The following is a 14,506-nucleotide window of genomic DNA, read 5'->3' on the forward strand; positions in this document are numbered from 1 at the left end:
AGAAGTGCATGGTACAGACAGGCAGATGGGTGTGGAGCTCAGGACCAAAGTGACCAGGGTGCTGATGGGGGACCCATGAGGGGACACCATGCCTATGGCTTTTAGGGGAGCCTCCGAATGTCTCTCAGGTACACCAGTCGGGTTTGAAGACCCCTTATCACTGTGGTCCTGCTCCCTCACCCCATGGGCCAGGAAGGCAATCTCAGGGAGGCTTTCCAGTTCCCCCTGAGGCTTCCTTAGTGCTCATAGGGCTGCAGGTGGGCAGACCCCCAGAGGTCATCAGGGTTAGACACCCAGGGGCACATTAGCAAGGGAACGGTATGGTGAGGGCACTTGGGGGCAGTGGACAGCCCTGAGTGGGGCCTGGCTGTAGAACTGACCAACTTTGGTGCTGGATTGGATGGATGCAGAGTCGGGACTGCAAGGAAGCCCAGCACCCTCACTGAAGGGGCAGGCCTGAGGCAGGGACACCTGGCGCACCAGACGCTCATGTGGTATGCCGACTGCTGCCACCATCCAGGGATGCCAGCCCCGGGCCTGCATGAGACGTGGTTGTGTCTTGTCTCCCACTTTTGATTGACAGTACACCACTTCAACCTCGGCCGGAGGATCCCTGGCTTCGACTATGGCCCGGATGGGTTTGGCACAGGGCTCACACCACTGCATCTTTCAGACGATGGGGAAGGTGGGACTTTCCACTTCCACGATCCTCCACCGCCCTACACAGCTTATAAGTACCCAGATATTGACCAGCCTGATGACCCACCGCCGCCCTATGAAGCCTCCATAAACCCGGACAGCGTATTCTTTGACCCTGCAGGTACCTGCCCATACCCCAGGGAGAGGGCACTGAATCATCTGACCCTTCTGCATGCATGCCAAAGGCTCGGGGATCCCTGCAGCTCCAGAGAACTGTAATCTCCTCCCCTGCACTTTTTTCTGCCCTATGTCTTCTCTTTGGTTTTCCCTTTAAGGCGGCACTATGACTAGTGCAGTGAGCAGACCCTTCCCCGGGCCGCCGGCAGCATTACCTGTGCACTAAGTAAAGGGCAAGTCCCACCTTCATTGCTAACTGTGTGGTCAGGATCAGCATGAATGAGATTCCCAAAGTGTGGAAATGGATCCAGTCCTCACCTTCCCACTTCTCCATCCTCATCACCAGCTACTCACCTGACTCTCTCACAGGCCCAGCCACCCAGAGCTGGGTAAGAGCTCACACTTTAGAAGGACACTTGCTTTCAGATGTCAGACAGGCAGACACCAGCCCCTCTGGGTTCGTTAATTTGCTGGAATGACTCACAGAACTCACAGAGAGCATATTATACTTACTATAGATTTTTTACAACCAAAAAGGATACAAAGAGACTCATACAGTGAGGTCTGGGAGGGGTCACAGCGCGAATCTTCCATGTCCCAAAAGGATACACTACCCTCCCAAAAGCAGATTTTAACTCTTACCAACCAGGAAGCTCCATCTGGGGCTCAGGACCTCATGTGGCTTAGTGGGCATTGGCCCCCAGGTGGTCCCTCTTGGTCTGGTCAGCCCTCACTCACTAGCCTCAGATGTTGGTACCAGCTTTAAAGAACCGAGAAGAAGGACCAAATGGCTTTCTGTAAGGTGATTCTATACTTCACAGCCTGTCTGTGAGCAAGCTCTTTCCAGGGCAGGTGCATCACCTGTCAGCTGGCTCCTCCAAGGGTTGCACATGCAGGTGAACTGCTGGAAGTCGTGCAGAAGGGGCCTGGCGATGCTCACTGCCAAGCCCTGTTCTCCCTGCCCCTCACCTGCCCTGGCATATTGGTGCAGAGGGCTCCAGTGGGACCAGGGACCACTTCTTCCTCTCCATCTTGAGCAACTGTTGGCTGTACAGCCTTTGTGGACACCCCCTTCAGCCAGGCTCTGTGGAGAGTGGGGAGCAGGGCAATGGTGGTTGAGGGGGAGGCTGCTCAGAGCCTCCTAGCCAGGGCTGCAGGGCCAGGCCCACCCAGAGCCAGGTGCCAGGAGCTGGCCACTGGGCTGTAAAGAAGCATGCCCTCTGATGAGTGAAGAGACACCACCACGCCAGGCCCCGGGTCAGGAGGCAGCTCCGTGAAGTGGAAGGAGGAGCTAGTGCTACCATGTTGGGCTGATTACTTGAGTCCATTTACTCATCTGAATACTGGGGAAAGTTCCTTTCAGGACTGGTCTGCAAAGAAATGTGGAGCGTCTTACTCATTGGCCTGTCTCTGGTGTACAGTGTGGGGCATCACGGCCTGTGTTCCCTTTGCTTCATGCCCTGTGTGCACATGCAGACTCATACATGTGAGCTCCCACGAGAGTTCCCACGCTGCAGTGTGACTCCCGGCACTGCCCCGGTTTGGTGGCCACTCTCTGTATCCCACAGACCTCATCCATGATGGCAGGTGCTGCCAGGGGAATGGTCTCAGTCACCTATGTCCGTTTAATCGGCCAGTACAGCTCACCTGTGGTCTGGGGAGGCAGGAAAGACTTGGATTTGACCCCTGCCCTTGGGACATAGAAAAAGACATTATCAAAGACAGCCTAGCAACAGGAACTGTCATGAATGAAGCGAGTGACCTGCCACAGGACCCGTGTTAGACCAGAACTTTCTACAGATGCCCGCATGGCTTGCAGGGCCCTGCCTGCTCTGGCCCGACTCCCACACTGACGCACACATTCCAGACACAGTTCTTGGCCAGGGTGTGTGCAGTCTGTCCCACCCGCCCTGCATATTTTCCCTCCAGCCCCAGCCTAGGAGCTTCAGAGCCTACATGGATTGTCATGTCTTAGATTCCGTCAGTCTGAGTTAGTTTGCCCTCTTGTCCTACTTGGTGACTCCATCAGTGCGTCTCCCTGCACATGTACACTGTGACGGCAGGAGCCATGTCTGCCCTACTCATGCTGTCCCCTGCACCTCGCACATGCTGGGTGCCCAGCCGTGGGGAGGGGTGTGTCCTGCAGGAGCCATCGTGGAGCAGGCCCTCCCGGAGTCCCAACAGTTCAGGTGGGCTTCCACCCCACCCAGCAGCAGAGGGAGCATTCAGGCAGGAAGCATGTCCCCAGGCTCCCCCATTCCAGGCCCCCAGCCCTACCTCTGATGCCCTCTGTCTCCCCCTGCAGACGACGATGCCTTTGAGCCAGCAGAAGCCAGCCCGCCAGTCCTGGGGGACAGCAGCAGTGATGGAGCTTCACCCCGGCACCTGGAGCAGTCTCTGCCCTCTGTGGGGGCCCCTCTGGCAGACCTGGAAGACTCAGCCGACAGCAGCAGCGCTCTGCTGGTGCCCCCCAACCCCACCCAGAATGAGTGCACTCCGATGGCAGAGGCACTGCTGGGGGGCGGCCTGCACAGCCACAATTCCCTCAACACCGTGGTGTAGAGGGCAGCCTAGCCGCCCCCGACGGCTGTGAGCATCGTTTGCTGTCAAGAAAACACGAACCCCTGTGGGAGACTTGCAGGGCCCTTGGGCTTAGCCTGGACCCAGCTCCACTGCTGCCATACCACCCAAATGTGTACGTGCACCTGTATGTACATAGAGACTGGCCTTTCAGGGAGCAAGGACGTGCCACCAAGAGTCCTTGAGGGCTTCACAAACATGCATAGCTCTGGGTCGCTGTCTTTTTCTTTTTAAATGGCAGAAGAAAGACAAAGTTTGCTCAAACCACATGTTCCAGAGGTAGGGACAAAAGGCTGTTGGGGGTCGTCGCTCCGGGGCCAAATCAAACTCGTCTTTGGTGAGCTTGCTTCTCCAGCGTGCTATCAAGAGGAGCAGGTTACCAGCTGGGGGAGCCTCACAAGACACTGCTGGGCCCAGGGCAGCTCCAGGTGCTAGGGGTGGCTGCCAGCATTGCTTGGGCAGTGGGTCTGCATCAGGGCAGGCAGTCTTGGAGGGTGCTAACGATGGCTGCTTGGGGGATGGTCCGGTGACCCTGCCCTGGGCTAGAGGCTGGCCTGGGGATCCAGTACCCAAGGCCCTGAGAATGGAGCATGGAAAGAGGGTGAATTCTCTGCCTGCTCTCCTGGCATTGCTGTGTCTCTCCCCTCCTCCTTCCCAGGCTCTGCAGTTTGGCTGAAGCCCTGGGCAGTGCTTGGGAGGTTCTGGTCCTAGACTCTCTGCTGGGGATCAGGCCTGAGCCACTCCTATCTGCTGCACCCTGGAGCCCTGCCTCCTGTTGGCTTGGTCCTGGGCCCAACTTCCCCCTACTCACCTTGTTTGTGCCATAAAGGGTTGTGTCTTGGGAGGGTGGCTTAAACAGACATCCTAGGCTGTTCCCAACTCCTGAAAGTCCCCTTGCACACCCCCACAACAGCTGGAGCCAAGTGCCTGGCGGTCACTTGTACAGACACCCCCAGCCTTCCTTGGCAGTACCAGGCGGTGGCCTGGGGGTCGGCTCTAGCATTTCTGAGATAGGAGATGAAGTGTGTTCTGTGCGATTTTTAGCACATCCATACCTTTTCTACGTTGAATGTCTGGACCTTTTCTTTGTGTGCGCGCCTGTCTTGTGTGTATGCGTGTTCATACAGGTGGTGGTGGTAAACGGGAGCTTGGTTAGGGCCGCTCACAGTGGGTGTCACACCTACATGGGCACTGGAACGGGGAGTCCACAGGACCCTTGTTCCTTATTTCACTCACCATCTTCCCAGACTGGTATGAGCAGTGACAGGGAGCCTTCCCTGAAGTGTGTAGTCTGGGGATCTGTGGTGACAGGCCTCCGTGGCACAGTCCAGTTCTAGGCACATTCTCTCAATCTGGAATTAGCCACCAGTTTTCCTTCCTGTATGGAATGAGAGAATGATTCCAGAGAGCTGGCCTGTCCTTGTGCAGCCTACCATCCTTGACACAAGCAGGCCCTGCCGAGCAGGCTTGTCCTTCACCCACGGGCTGATCTGCGTTTGTGAATTGTGCCCCGTACCCATGCTGGCGCCAAAGACAGCAAGAACCCTGTGTGCTCTGTCAGGAAGCCGAGTTCCAGAGCAGTTGTCACAGTCTTGATGTTGCCAAGCAAGGGTTCTGAGCGTGCCTGCCTTGGAGGGACCACCCAACAGCCCCACAGGGGCCTGGCCTGAACAGCACAGGGAGTCCCTGACCCAGACCTGACAGCCTTGTGCACAGGCACGGTGGCTTACCAGAGCTGTCAGACTGGAAAGCTTCCTTCTGAGACGGAAAGATGTTGGCCACCTGGCTGTGTGGGAGTCAGTGAGGAAGGGGTGGCCTGTAGCATGCCCTGGGGGTTTGGAGGTGGGCTTGCCTCTGCTGGGCTCCCTCCCAGAGTTACCAGTGTCTCCTTCCCCCTCGCCAGACCTCCCCTAGGTACTCAAACAACTATTGGGTACCCGGTCATCAGCACCTGGGGCTGTCCCAGAGCCGTGCCCTCTGCTGGAAGGCAGCTGTGAGGGGAGCAAGGAGAGCATGGGGGTGTACCGTCTGCCCTTGCTTCTTCCCACCGGCCACCTCTTGCAAGATAAGACTTTACTTCAGGGTCTGATGAATCCCCAAGGCCAGCCCTTGCTGAAACTTGTGTTCCTGTGAGTTGGAGGCCCCAGAGCCACTGCATCTGAGACCAGGTGCTCTCTGACCTGCCTGTGGATCTGGAATTTGATACTGTACATTGTCTCTGCCTGTTCTGTATGTTTTCCTTTCACTAAGGGTTTTTAGTTTGGGTTTATTTTTGGTTGGGTTGGCACTAATCCTTTTCTTAAGATGATACGAGAACCATTTCATCCAAATGCCAAATAAATTTGTGTTCTGAAAGAGGTTTGGTCAGTACTTGGGTGTGACCCAACCCCCATAACTCCCACAGGCTGGGGTGGGGGTTGGCTGGGGCACCCACTTTCCTGCATGACTCTCATAGGGTTTGCAGCTGTTTTGGGCATCAGGCAGACCCCCTGAGGCCATTGGCTTAAGGACTAAGCAGTGAGGGTGGCAGGTTCTGTCCCCCTACCCTAGCTCCAAACCCTGCTCAGGTGCTGGCTTCTTGACCAAGGGGCTTGAGTGTCGCTGACTCGCATGGGGTCCACTAAATGGCAGGCAGGACAGCACTGGCCAGCCTGGCCATCTGTCCGTGTGTCACATAGGCCTCCACGGGGGAGGCACTTGGGGGGCCTATGTGACACACGGACAGCCCCATTTCCCGTATGCTGCCCCTTAGCATCCAGGGCACGAAGCCCTTCCGGGGGCCCCCTGCAAACCTGTCCTGTGGCCCCAGCGGGGGCATCTTTAGGTCTCAGAGGGTCGGGGGCTGCCTGCCCCGCCCCTCCGGCTTGAATAAATATTCTCACTTTCGGGCGCATAGTGAAGGGCCTTGTTCCAGGAGACAACCACCTCAAGGGGCGGGCCTGCAGGGCCGGCCTCTGCGACCGGAAGGTGTCGGACTCAGGCTCAGCCCCCCTCCCCCGGCCGCCCCCCCGCCGGGTCTCTGTGCTGTGAATTTCTCAGCTGGTGACCTTGGCATGTCATTCCTGGGCCCCATTCTCTGTCTCCTCATTTGTAAGTGCGATGATAATAGGACCCTTCGGAAGATTCACTGACAGGATCATGTGGCCCATCTTCGCTCCAAGAAACGCCTGCACTCGCCGCCCACGCGCAGCGTAGCCCCGGACCCAGCCTCCGCCTTCCCCGCGGGGGTCCTGCCGGCACCGCCCCTCCGACCCTCTGGGGGCCGGGCCAGCGCCACGAGGCTCAACCCGCCCCTAGCCCACCCCACCCCGGCCGCAGGGCTCACGACTGCGGCCGCGTCGTCCCGGCCGCTGTGCTCCACTGGCCCTGGGCCACTGCCGGGTCCTGCCGAGACGCTGCCTCCGCCTCCACCATGTGGGCCGCGGGCTTCGTCCTCGCCGTCCTCGCCTTCCTCGCGGTGCGGCTAGTCGCGCCGGAGGATGAGCTCCGGGACTCTGCCCAGCCAGCCTCGAGTGTGCTCGCCTTTCTGCCTTAGGACCTGCTGCTGGGGGGTTTTCTCTGGGAAGTTGATGCTGGAATTGGCGCTACAGCTCCGCAGGCTGGGCGCTAGCCTCTCCTGCCCGCCCCGCGCCCCCATCCTTGGACCGGCAGGCTGGGATGGGGCTGAGAGAGCCCAGGGGGCTCAGTCTTAGCTTGGTCCCCTGCACTGCCCGCAGGCGCCTGGTGCTACGACTCCCAGGACCCAAAGCGTGGTGAGAACAGCTTCCTGAGAAGGTGTATGGTAGCCATGTATATTGAGGGCACCTGTGGTCTCTGCAGGTTTCTGTTTTCCTGGGTTTGCTGGCTGGGTGACACTGTCCCTTTTCGTGTGTATCTGTTACGTTCTTCAGTCCTGGGTGTGTGTCAGTCGATGTGGGCATCCAGAATGCCTGCAGTGTGGTCATCTCGTGTGTGCATGTGGTGGGGGTTCTGTCGTGTGGGCATGTGACTCTGTGCCAGGAGACCCTCCCACCCCCATCTTCCTTGAGTGTATATGTGGCTGTGTGGCCGTCTACCCTGTGATGGTGTTGCATATCCTGGTAGGTTGAGGCCTGAGGTGGTGGTGGAGGTAGTGTGGAGGAAGTAAGGGGTGTCCTGAGGTTGCGCAATTCTCTGGATGTGTGTAGGAGAGAGGGAGGGGCTACCCTCAGGCTGCCTCCCTGACACCCTCTACAGGTTCCAGACCTTGTCCCCTCAGGCCCCAGCCACTGGAAGGAGATGGCCCCTGCCTGTGGAGGCCCAGCCCAGTCCCCCATCAACATTGACCTTCACTAGGTCTAGCGGGACCCCACCCTTGGACCTTTAATCTTCCAAGGCTACAACTCTGTACCCCCAGGCCTGTGGACCCTGGAGAGTGATGGCCATACAGGTCAGCACCCTGAGGCCAGAACACCCTACAGGCAGGGGCAGGAACCCCACACAGAAGTTGGGAACCCTCACGCACACACACAGGGGTAAGGCCCCCCCCCCACAGAGGGGTTTGGATATCACACAAGGCTCAGAAACCCCTACAAATGTTAAGTCAGGGACCCCCACAAACAGGTTCAGAACCTTCACACAAGGGTGAGAACTCTCCACAGGAATCAGAATCTTCACCAACAGGGCACAAGAACCTGCACATACAACAGGATCCACTGCTGCCCGGGAGGAGCAGAAATCGGGATATACCCAGAGGCCAGAATCCACCCCAGGACCAGGACATCCCGGATAATTACAATCCCCTATGGTTCCACATACCTGGGGGTCAGGGCCTCAACCACAGGAGGGCAGACCTCTCTGGTCCTGCAGAGTGGGGTTCCCGTTGCAGTTTGTGGAGCTGGTGGGCTGACCAGCAGAGAGGCCTGGGCCCATGGAGAAGCAGACGGGCCTAACTCACCCCATTCAGCCTCCTGGGCTCTAATGGCACACTGGCAGGTCAGTGGTGGGGAGAGCTGGAGTGTCACGTGCTCCCTTACCCTCAGTGCTCCTGCACGTGAACACTGGACTCCAGAGCCGCCTGGAGATGCACGGAGCTGGGGTGCCGCCGCCGGCCTATTGCGCGGTGCAGTTGCACTTCCACTGGGGAGCGCCGGCGCGCGCAGGCTCGCAGCACAGCCTGGACGGGCAGCGCCGCTCCGTGGATCTCCACGGAAGTGTTGGGGAGCTGATGGGGCAGCGGGGATACTTTTGACAGTTGTGCCTCCTCAGATGCACGTGGTCCACATAAGCACGTGTTACCGGAGCCTGCAGGAGGCGCTGGGTCACCCAGCTCGCGGTGTTGGCCGTGCTGTTGGCAGTGAGGGATAGGCCGTGTACGCCGAGCGCTCCCAGACACAGCCCGTGGAGGAGGGGCCGTGGGGGTGTTCAAGGGTTACGTAGAGCACAGGGCCAGTATGCGGCCGTGGCTCTGCAGGGTCAGCGCGGATGACCCCGCACACCTTCCAGACCCTCCTTGGCGCCTATTCTCCCCCCACTTAGAGTTTCTCCCAGACTCCCTCAGGGCTCCCCCTTTGGAGACGCCCCACTCAGAGCCCCCTCACTTGGAACCCCTCCTTCCCCCAGGAGCAGGACGCTGACAACGCCAACTTCTTGGTCCTTGTGTCGGGCCTAAAGAACGTGTCTGGGCGCAGTGAGATACCGTGGTTACCTCTGGGATGGCGGGCGTCGAGCTCGGGGAGGCGGGTTTCAATTTCCCCGCCCCCACGCCCAGGGCTCTCGGCAGAGCTGGCGTCCACCTTCCCTCTGGCCTCTGTGCTGCCGGACGCCGCCGGCCTTGCGCGCTACTACCGCTACCCCGGGTCGCTGACCATTCACGGCTGCCAGCCCGCCGCGCTCTGGACCGTCTTCTAGGAGCCGGTGCCCACGGGGGCGAGCAGGTGGGCCCTTCCCCCCCGATCGCCGTCCCGCCCGGCCGCCTGAGCCCATCATGACCGGTCTTTGCCCCGCCCCACAGGTGGCCCAGTTCCAGACAGTGCTCCAGACCTGGGCCCCCGGATTGCGCCCCGCGCCGCTCACCGAAAACTTCCGCCTGCAGCAGCCCCTCGGGGACCGCTGGGTCACGGCCTCCCCCAGCGCCTCGGCCCGCGCAGCGGCCCGACGCCCGGCCGGGGTCCGCGTGCTCTCAGCTGGGCTAGGCCCTGGGGCTCAGCCAGCGGCTCCTGCAGGGCCTCACCCCTCCTGTCGTCAACCGTACACACACTCGGGGGCCAGCGGCTGGGGGGTGTGTACTGGGCGCGCTGCCTCTTCCCACCCCAACCGTGTGCTGGTACACACAACAGGGGGATACCCGAGTGATCCTCCCCTGCCCCATCACAGCCAGCCTCAGACGTCCCTCTAGAACCGCCCACCTCCCCAGAGCCCTCCCAGGGAGAAGGCGCTCCACCCCCAACAGACTCGTTATGTTTGGATCCCTTGGTCAGTTGGAAGGAGAAGAGCTAACAGGTCTTATATAAACGCTACCATTAGCCAAAAGTTACACTTTTTTATATTTTTAATTTTAGTAATATTTTATTGTGTTTTCAGTGAAGGTTTACACATACAGATTTTATTTTAAAAAAGGTCTGGTTGACGGCGGGGCGCGGGGGTGGGGGTGGGGAATGATGGCCATAGCTGGCCGTCCCCATACAGTAGGTGTGGAGCTGCTGGTTCTAGGCGCTCAGTCGTGCTGGGTCTGTAGGCCCAGGAGACAGCGGAATTAGGTGTGTCCATGGTGGAGCCATGTCCAGGTGACACGCTCACAAGCCGGGCGGTGGAGTCTGAGTGTAGGACGACACTTTCTGGAGAGAGACTTGGTCAAGCCTGTGGTGAGGCTAAGTGAAGGGGTATCCTTGGTGTCACTGACCAAAGTGAAGCAAGAGTCCAAGGGCCGCTGACCAGCTCTGTGTCCGGGTGACGCTGTCCACTGAGCACATGGGAACGCCTGGCAGTAGATGGGACTGTCCAGAATCAGCTTGTGTGTCCGGTTGACGCTATGTGGAACGTGGCAGTGTATCAGGGTGACGCTGTTCTGAGTGAGGCTGCGTTCAGGTAGCAATGTCCCTGGTGTCTGCTCTTGGGGTATGAGTGAAACTCTATTCCTGTCCATGAAGGACCTGCCCCCTTCCCAAAACCCTTCAAGAAAAGAAAAGGAGCTTGCAAGCCCCTGACCCGAGGCACAGGAGTCCCCCACAGACCCTTGGGCTCTCCTCGCGCCCTCCCGAGGCAGGCCCACCCCCTCCCCCAGCCTGGACTCAGGCTCCAGCGGTGATCCCTGGCTGCGCAGAGCCACCTGCGCTCCCCAGAGGCCATCCCGGGCTGGCCCCAGGCTCTGCCGGTCCCCATTGCCCACACCCTCCTATACCCGAGCCATGGCTGGCGGCGTCGGGCGACCCTACTCACTCCCAGGCACACTCTAAGAGAGAGATGTCCAACGCTCCCTCCCCAGGGCACTCGAGCCCTTTTCCGCCAGTGCCGAGGCCTCCCGCACCTCACCCCGGCCTGCCCTCAGTCCTCGCCGCCTTGCGGACCCCCGGGCGGCACCGGCATCTTTTTGAAGGGTTTCCGAGCCCGCCCCCCGGGCGCGCCGCCGTCAGTGGGACCGTCTGGGGCGTCGTCTGCGGGCCGCGGGACTGCCGGCGCTGCCAGGGCGTTCACAGTGCCAAGCGCCCGCAGCAGGGCCTGGCCGCGGGACAGCGCGCGGGGGGCGGCCCGGCATTCGCGGCGGGCGGGCGGCGGCGCGGGCGGCAGCAGCGCGCGAAGGGCGTCCAGCTCTGCCCGCAGCTCCGAGCGCAGCGCCTCGAGCCCGGCACCCAGCTCGGCGCGCACGGCCGCCAGGCCCTCCTGCAGCCGCCGCTCACTCACCTCCAGGACTCCGGCGGGATAGGTGGCCCCGCCGCGCGGCTCCCCGCACACCGAGCACACCGAGCCTTGGCTGCGCGCGTCCGCCCGCTCCTCGTGCCCCTGCCCTGCCCCGTCCCCTGGCGCTGCTGCGGCGCGCTCCACCAGCCGCAGCAGCCGCGGCGCCTCGGCTCGTGCTGCTGCCTCCGCCCGGAGCTGGCCCCGCAGGCGAGCCAGCCGGCCCGTGCTGCGGGCAACTTCCGGACCCGGCCCGTTAGGCTGCGGCGCAGGGTCTCGCCGGCGGCCGGCGCCGCGCCGCAGTGCTTCACTCGAGCTATACGCAATCCCCGCCTGGGCCCACTGGCGCCCCGGCTCCGCCGCCATCCTTACCGTTGCCGCAGCCGCCACCGCCACCGCCACCGGCCTGGCCGGGAGCCCCAGCTCGCAGCCTAGCGACCGCTGGGGCCTGGGCGACGCACCGTGGAAAGGGCCCCTGGGACAGCTGTGGGAACGGCCGAGGCCTCAGAGGTACCCCGCCTGGGGCCTGGGAAACCCCGGGCAGGGCCAGGTCCCGGGCGGCGGGGCCTCAGGGAGTCGGGGGAGGGCAACGCCCGCAAGCCCAAGCGTGCCAGACTTTCCCGCAGCAGCGGGTGCTGAGAGGGGCTTGACCGGCTTCTAGGCAGAGGCGGCAGGACATGGAGCAGCAGCTGCAGAAGCCCAGGCAGCCAGATCTACCAAGGTCAAGATCTCAGCTTCCATCCTGTACTCGAAGCTACTGTCCCCATTGCAGGCACGGGAAGGAGAGGACTTACTTGGTCATGGATCCCTTGACCCCTTGCTTGCCCCTTGTCACTGGATCACGCGCCGCCTCCTTCCATGCCACAGTCCAGGTCACTGTTGTGTCCCCACTCCACTCCCTCCAGTCCACACACAGCTGCAGAAATCTGCCCTTGCCAAGGGCATCTCCAGCCCTGTCCTGCCCCTCCATTAAAGCTCTTCAGGGTTTCAGTTTCCCTCCAGTGTCCCCCTGCCCTCGGTGAGGTCCCATCTCAGACTGTGCCCCTGCCTGGGTCCCCTTGAACCTTCTGTAATCCCATCTCTGGGGGCTTTTGCATGGACTGTTTCTTCTGCCTGGAATGCCCCCCCCCCCCCCCCCCCCCCGCTTTTGCCTGACTGCTCCGCCCATCCTTCAGCTGAAAGTCACTGGAACATTCTGCCTCCTACCGGGTAACTCAAGCCCCTCCCCAACAGCAGTTACTCTCTGTCCGCTTCCATCCACAGCTGGGTCCCATGGGTGTGGCAGAGCTGGGCCTTCTTGTTCTGGACCAAGTCCTTCCCAGGGCCTGGGCCTTAGCTGGTGCCCAACATGCTGAACGTTGGATGAAGCAGTAAGTGGGAGATGAGTCTGGGGCCAAGGGTCCTGGATGGGGTGGGCTTGGGAGCCTGTCTCCATTTGACATTGATTGAGGTGCTGAGGAGAGGATCCAGCCCGCCTCCCTCCCTGGCCTGCCAGCCCCCACCCTCTCAGCCTGGCATTGGAGGCTCCTCCCTGCTGCTCTTGGCCCTGAAGCCTTTTACTTGTGCTGAAGTCCTGCCCATGCGCCCCACTCTTCCTCACTACCACAGCTGTGCCCACCACAGGGCCACTGGCAGGGGGTCCTCTGGTGGGCAGTCCCCCCCTCCCCCCACGTCTTCACTGCACCCCAGGGGCTAGTTAGGACTCTGGGTGCCCTGGGCAGGTGGACCGTGGATCTAGGCTGGGCTGGGAAGGAGAAGACAAGAGTGCCACTGGGACCTGTGTACCCAGATCCAGCTCTGTGCTGTGTGTGGGGGGGGGGGGCGGGGGGGCAGCCCTGGCTCGGCTCTCTCCATTCCTTTGTTCATTCATTCATTGCTGCCTGTCTCTGGGAGGTTTAATGTGTGTGTGTGGGGTGTGTGTGTATGGGTGTGTATGTGTGTCTGTATGCATGGGGGTGTGTGTATGTGGGTATATGTGTGTGTATGAGTGTGTGTGTGCCAATGTATGTGTGGGGGAGTATGTGGGTATATATGTGTGTCTGTGTGTGTTTGTGTGGGGTGTATTAGCATTTGGCATTCGGCGTGTCAGCTCCTCAGCCTCCCCCCATTCTTGCTGAGTCACCTGCGCCCCCTGAGACTTCTGGCAAAGCTCTGCTGATCCCTAGGGCCTCGTTAGCCACAACCCTTCCCCCCCCCGCACCCCCCCAGTAATTAAAATACTGCTGACAAGAGAGCCCTCTGTTCTGTCCCCAGGCCACAGGACCAGCTGTGTGACCCAGGGGCCTCTGCCCTCTCTGAGCCTGAGTCTTCACCTGTGAAATGAGGGAGGCGAAAGCAGGGAGGCCAGAGGGGGTGGGAAGACTCCGGTTTTGTAGCCAGAGCCAGAGAGGTGAGGGGACATCGGCCTGAACAGACAGCAGCTGCTGTCTTCTGGTCTGACTGTTGAGGTTGAAGAACCAGGCTGTGATATGGCTGAGCCTTTGCAATGAGGGGCTCAGGCTAGGGCACTTTCTGTTGGAAGTCAGGTCTCCTGGAAGGGCTGCAGACCAGGGCTTGCGGGGGAGGGTCCCAACGCCATGGCATGGAGAAGAGGGGTTGGCTAGGAGCCATGCAGGGAAGGGAGAAGGGGAGGTTCTGGGGACCCCGGTCCCGGTGAGGGCTGCAGAGGTGCCGGTGAGCAGACAACAGGCACGTGTGGTCACCACGACCCTGAGCCTGGGAGGTCAAGGGCAGTAGGAAGTGGCTGTGGTGACCCTGGCCAAGCTTCCTCAGTGGAGTGGCTGTGCAGAAGCCAGGTTTCGAGGTGAGGAGGTGCTGTGGGGAGCAGGGAGCCCTGCCTGGGGCCAGGGTTGCAGGGCAGAAAGCACTCTGTCAGAGTCGGGGGCGGGGGGCCAGCAGCAAGCAGGGGCAGGGGCAGAGGATGTGAGGAGGGGGAGGTGCAGACAGGCCTGCCTTCCAGTTCCTCCTGGGACCTCTTAGCCCGGGAGCTCCCACCCAGGCTCCCAGTCTGTGCTCCCGCTTTGGCTCTAGCAGCTGGTACAGAGGAGCTGATGCCGGCTCCCCGCTCCACCCTGCCTCCGTGTGCCTGGGCAGGCAGGCAGAGCCAGGCATGATGGGGTGGGGAAAAAGGCTGGCCGAGTGTGGAGAAGCCACTCTCTCCCGCGGCTGCCGCCACCCTCCTTGGGCACCAGCCGTTCCCAGTAGGGGCATGGGCCATGAGCCTCCACCTTTGTGCCAAACACTCAGGAACTCTCCAAGG

The 14,506-nt window shown here is 60.9% G+C and overlaps 2 protein-coding genes across 6 annotated transcripts in view; one reads left to right on the top strand and one right to left on the bottom strand.

Annotated features, from left to right (window-relative positions):
* The window catches only part of DGCR2 (DiGeorge syndrome critical region gene 2), a 158,991-nt gene extending 153,240 nt beyond the window's left edge, over nucleotides 1-5,751 (top strand). For 4 of the 5 annotated variants that reach the window (XM_064272581.1, XM_064272583.1, XM_003422284.4 and 1 more), the window contains 2 exons: nucleotides 584-820; nucleotides 3,122-5,751. In XM_064272581.1, the coding sequence (XP_064128651.1) occupies nucleotides 584-820; nucleotides 3,122-3,378 (494 nt within the window). In that variant the 3' untranslated portion in view covers nucleotides 3,379-5,751. The remainder of the gene's footprint in view (nucleotides 1-583; nucleotides 821-3,121) is intronic. The other variant, XM_064272584.1, reaches the window with a different exon arrangement.
* Nucleotides 5,752-10,742: 4,991 nt separating this feature from the next.
* On the bottom strand, nucleotides 10,743-11,613 carry LOC135228267 (protein FAM246C). The gene has a single exon (XM_064272951.1). It carries the CDS (start codon nucleotides 11,611-11,613, stop codon nucleotides 10,897-10,899), a length of 717 nt encoding a protein of 238 aa, XP_064129021.1. The 3' UTR covers nucleotides 10,743-10,896.
* Nucleotides 11,614-14,506: the final 2,893 nt, after the last annotated feature.

Source organism: Loxodonta africana, chromosome 19 (genome assembly GCF_030014295.1).
Source record: "Loxodonta africana isolate mLoxAfr1 chromosome 19, mLoxAfr1.hap2, whole genome shotgun sequence".
Classification (NCBI taxonomy): Eukaryota; Metazoa; Chordata; class Mammalia; order Proboscidea; family Elephantidae; genus Loxodonta; species Loxodonta africana.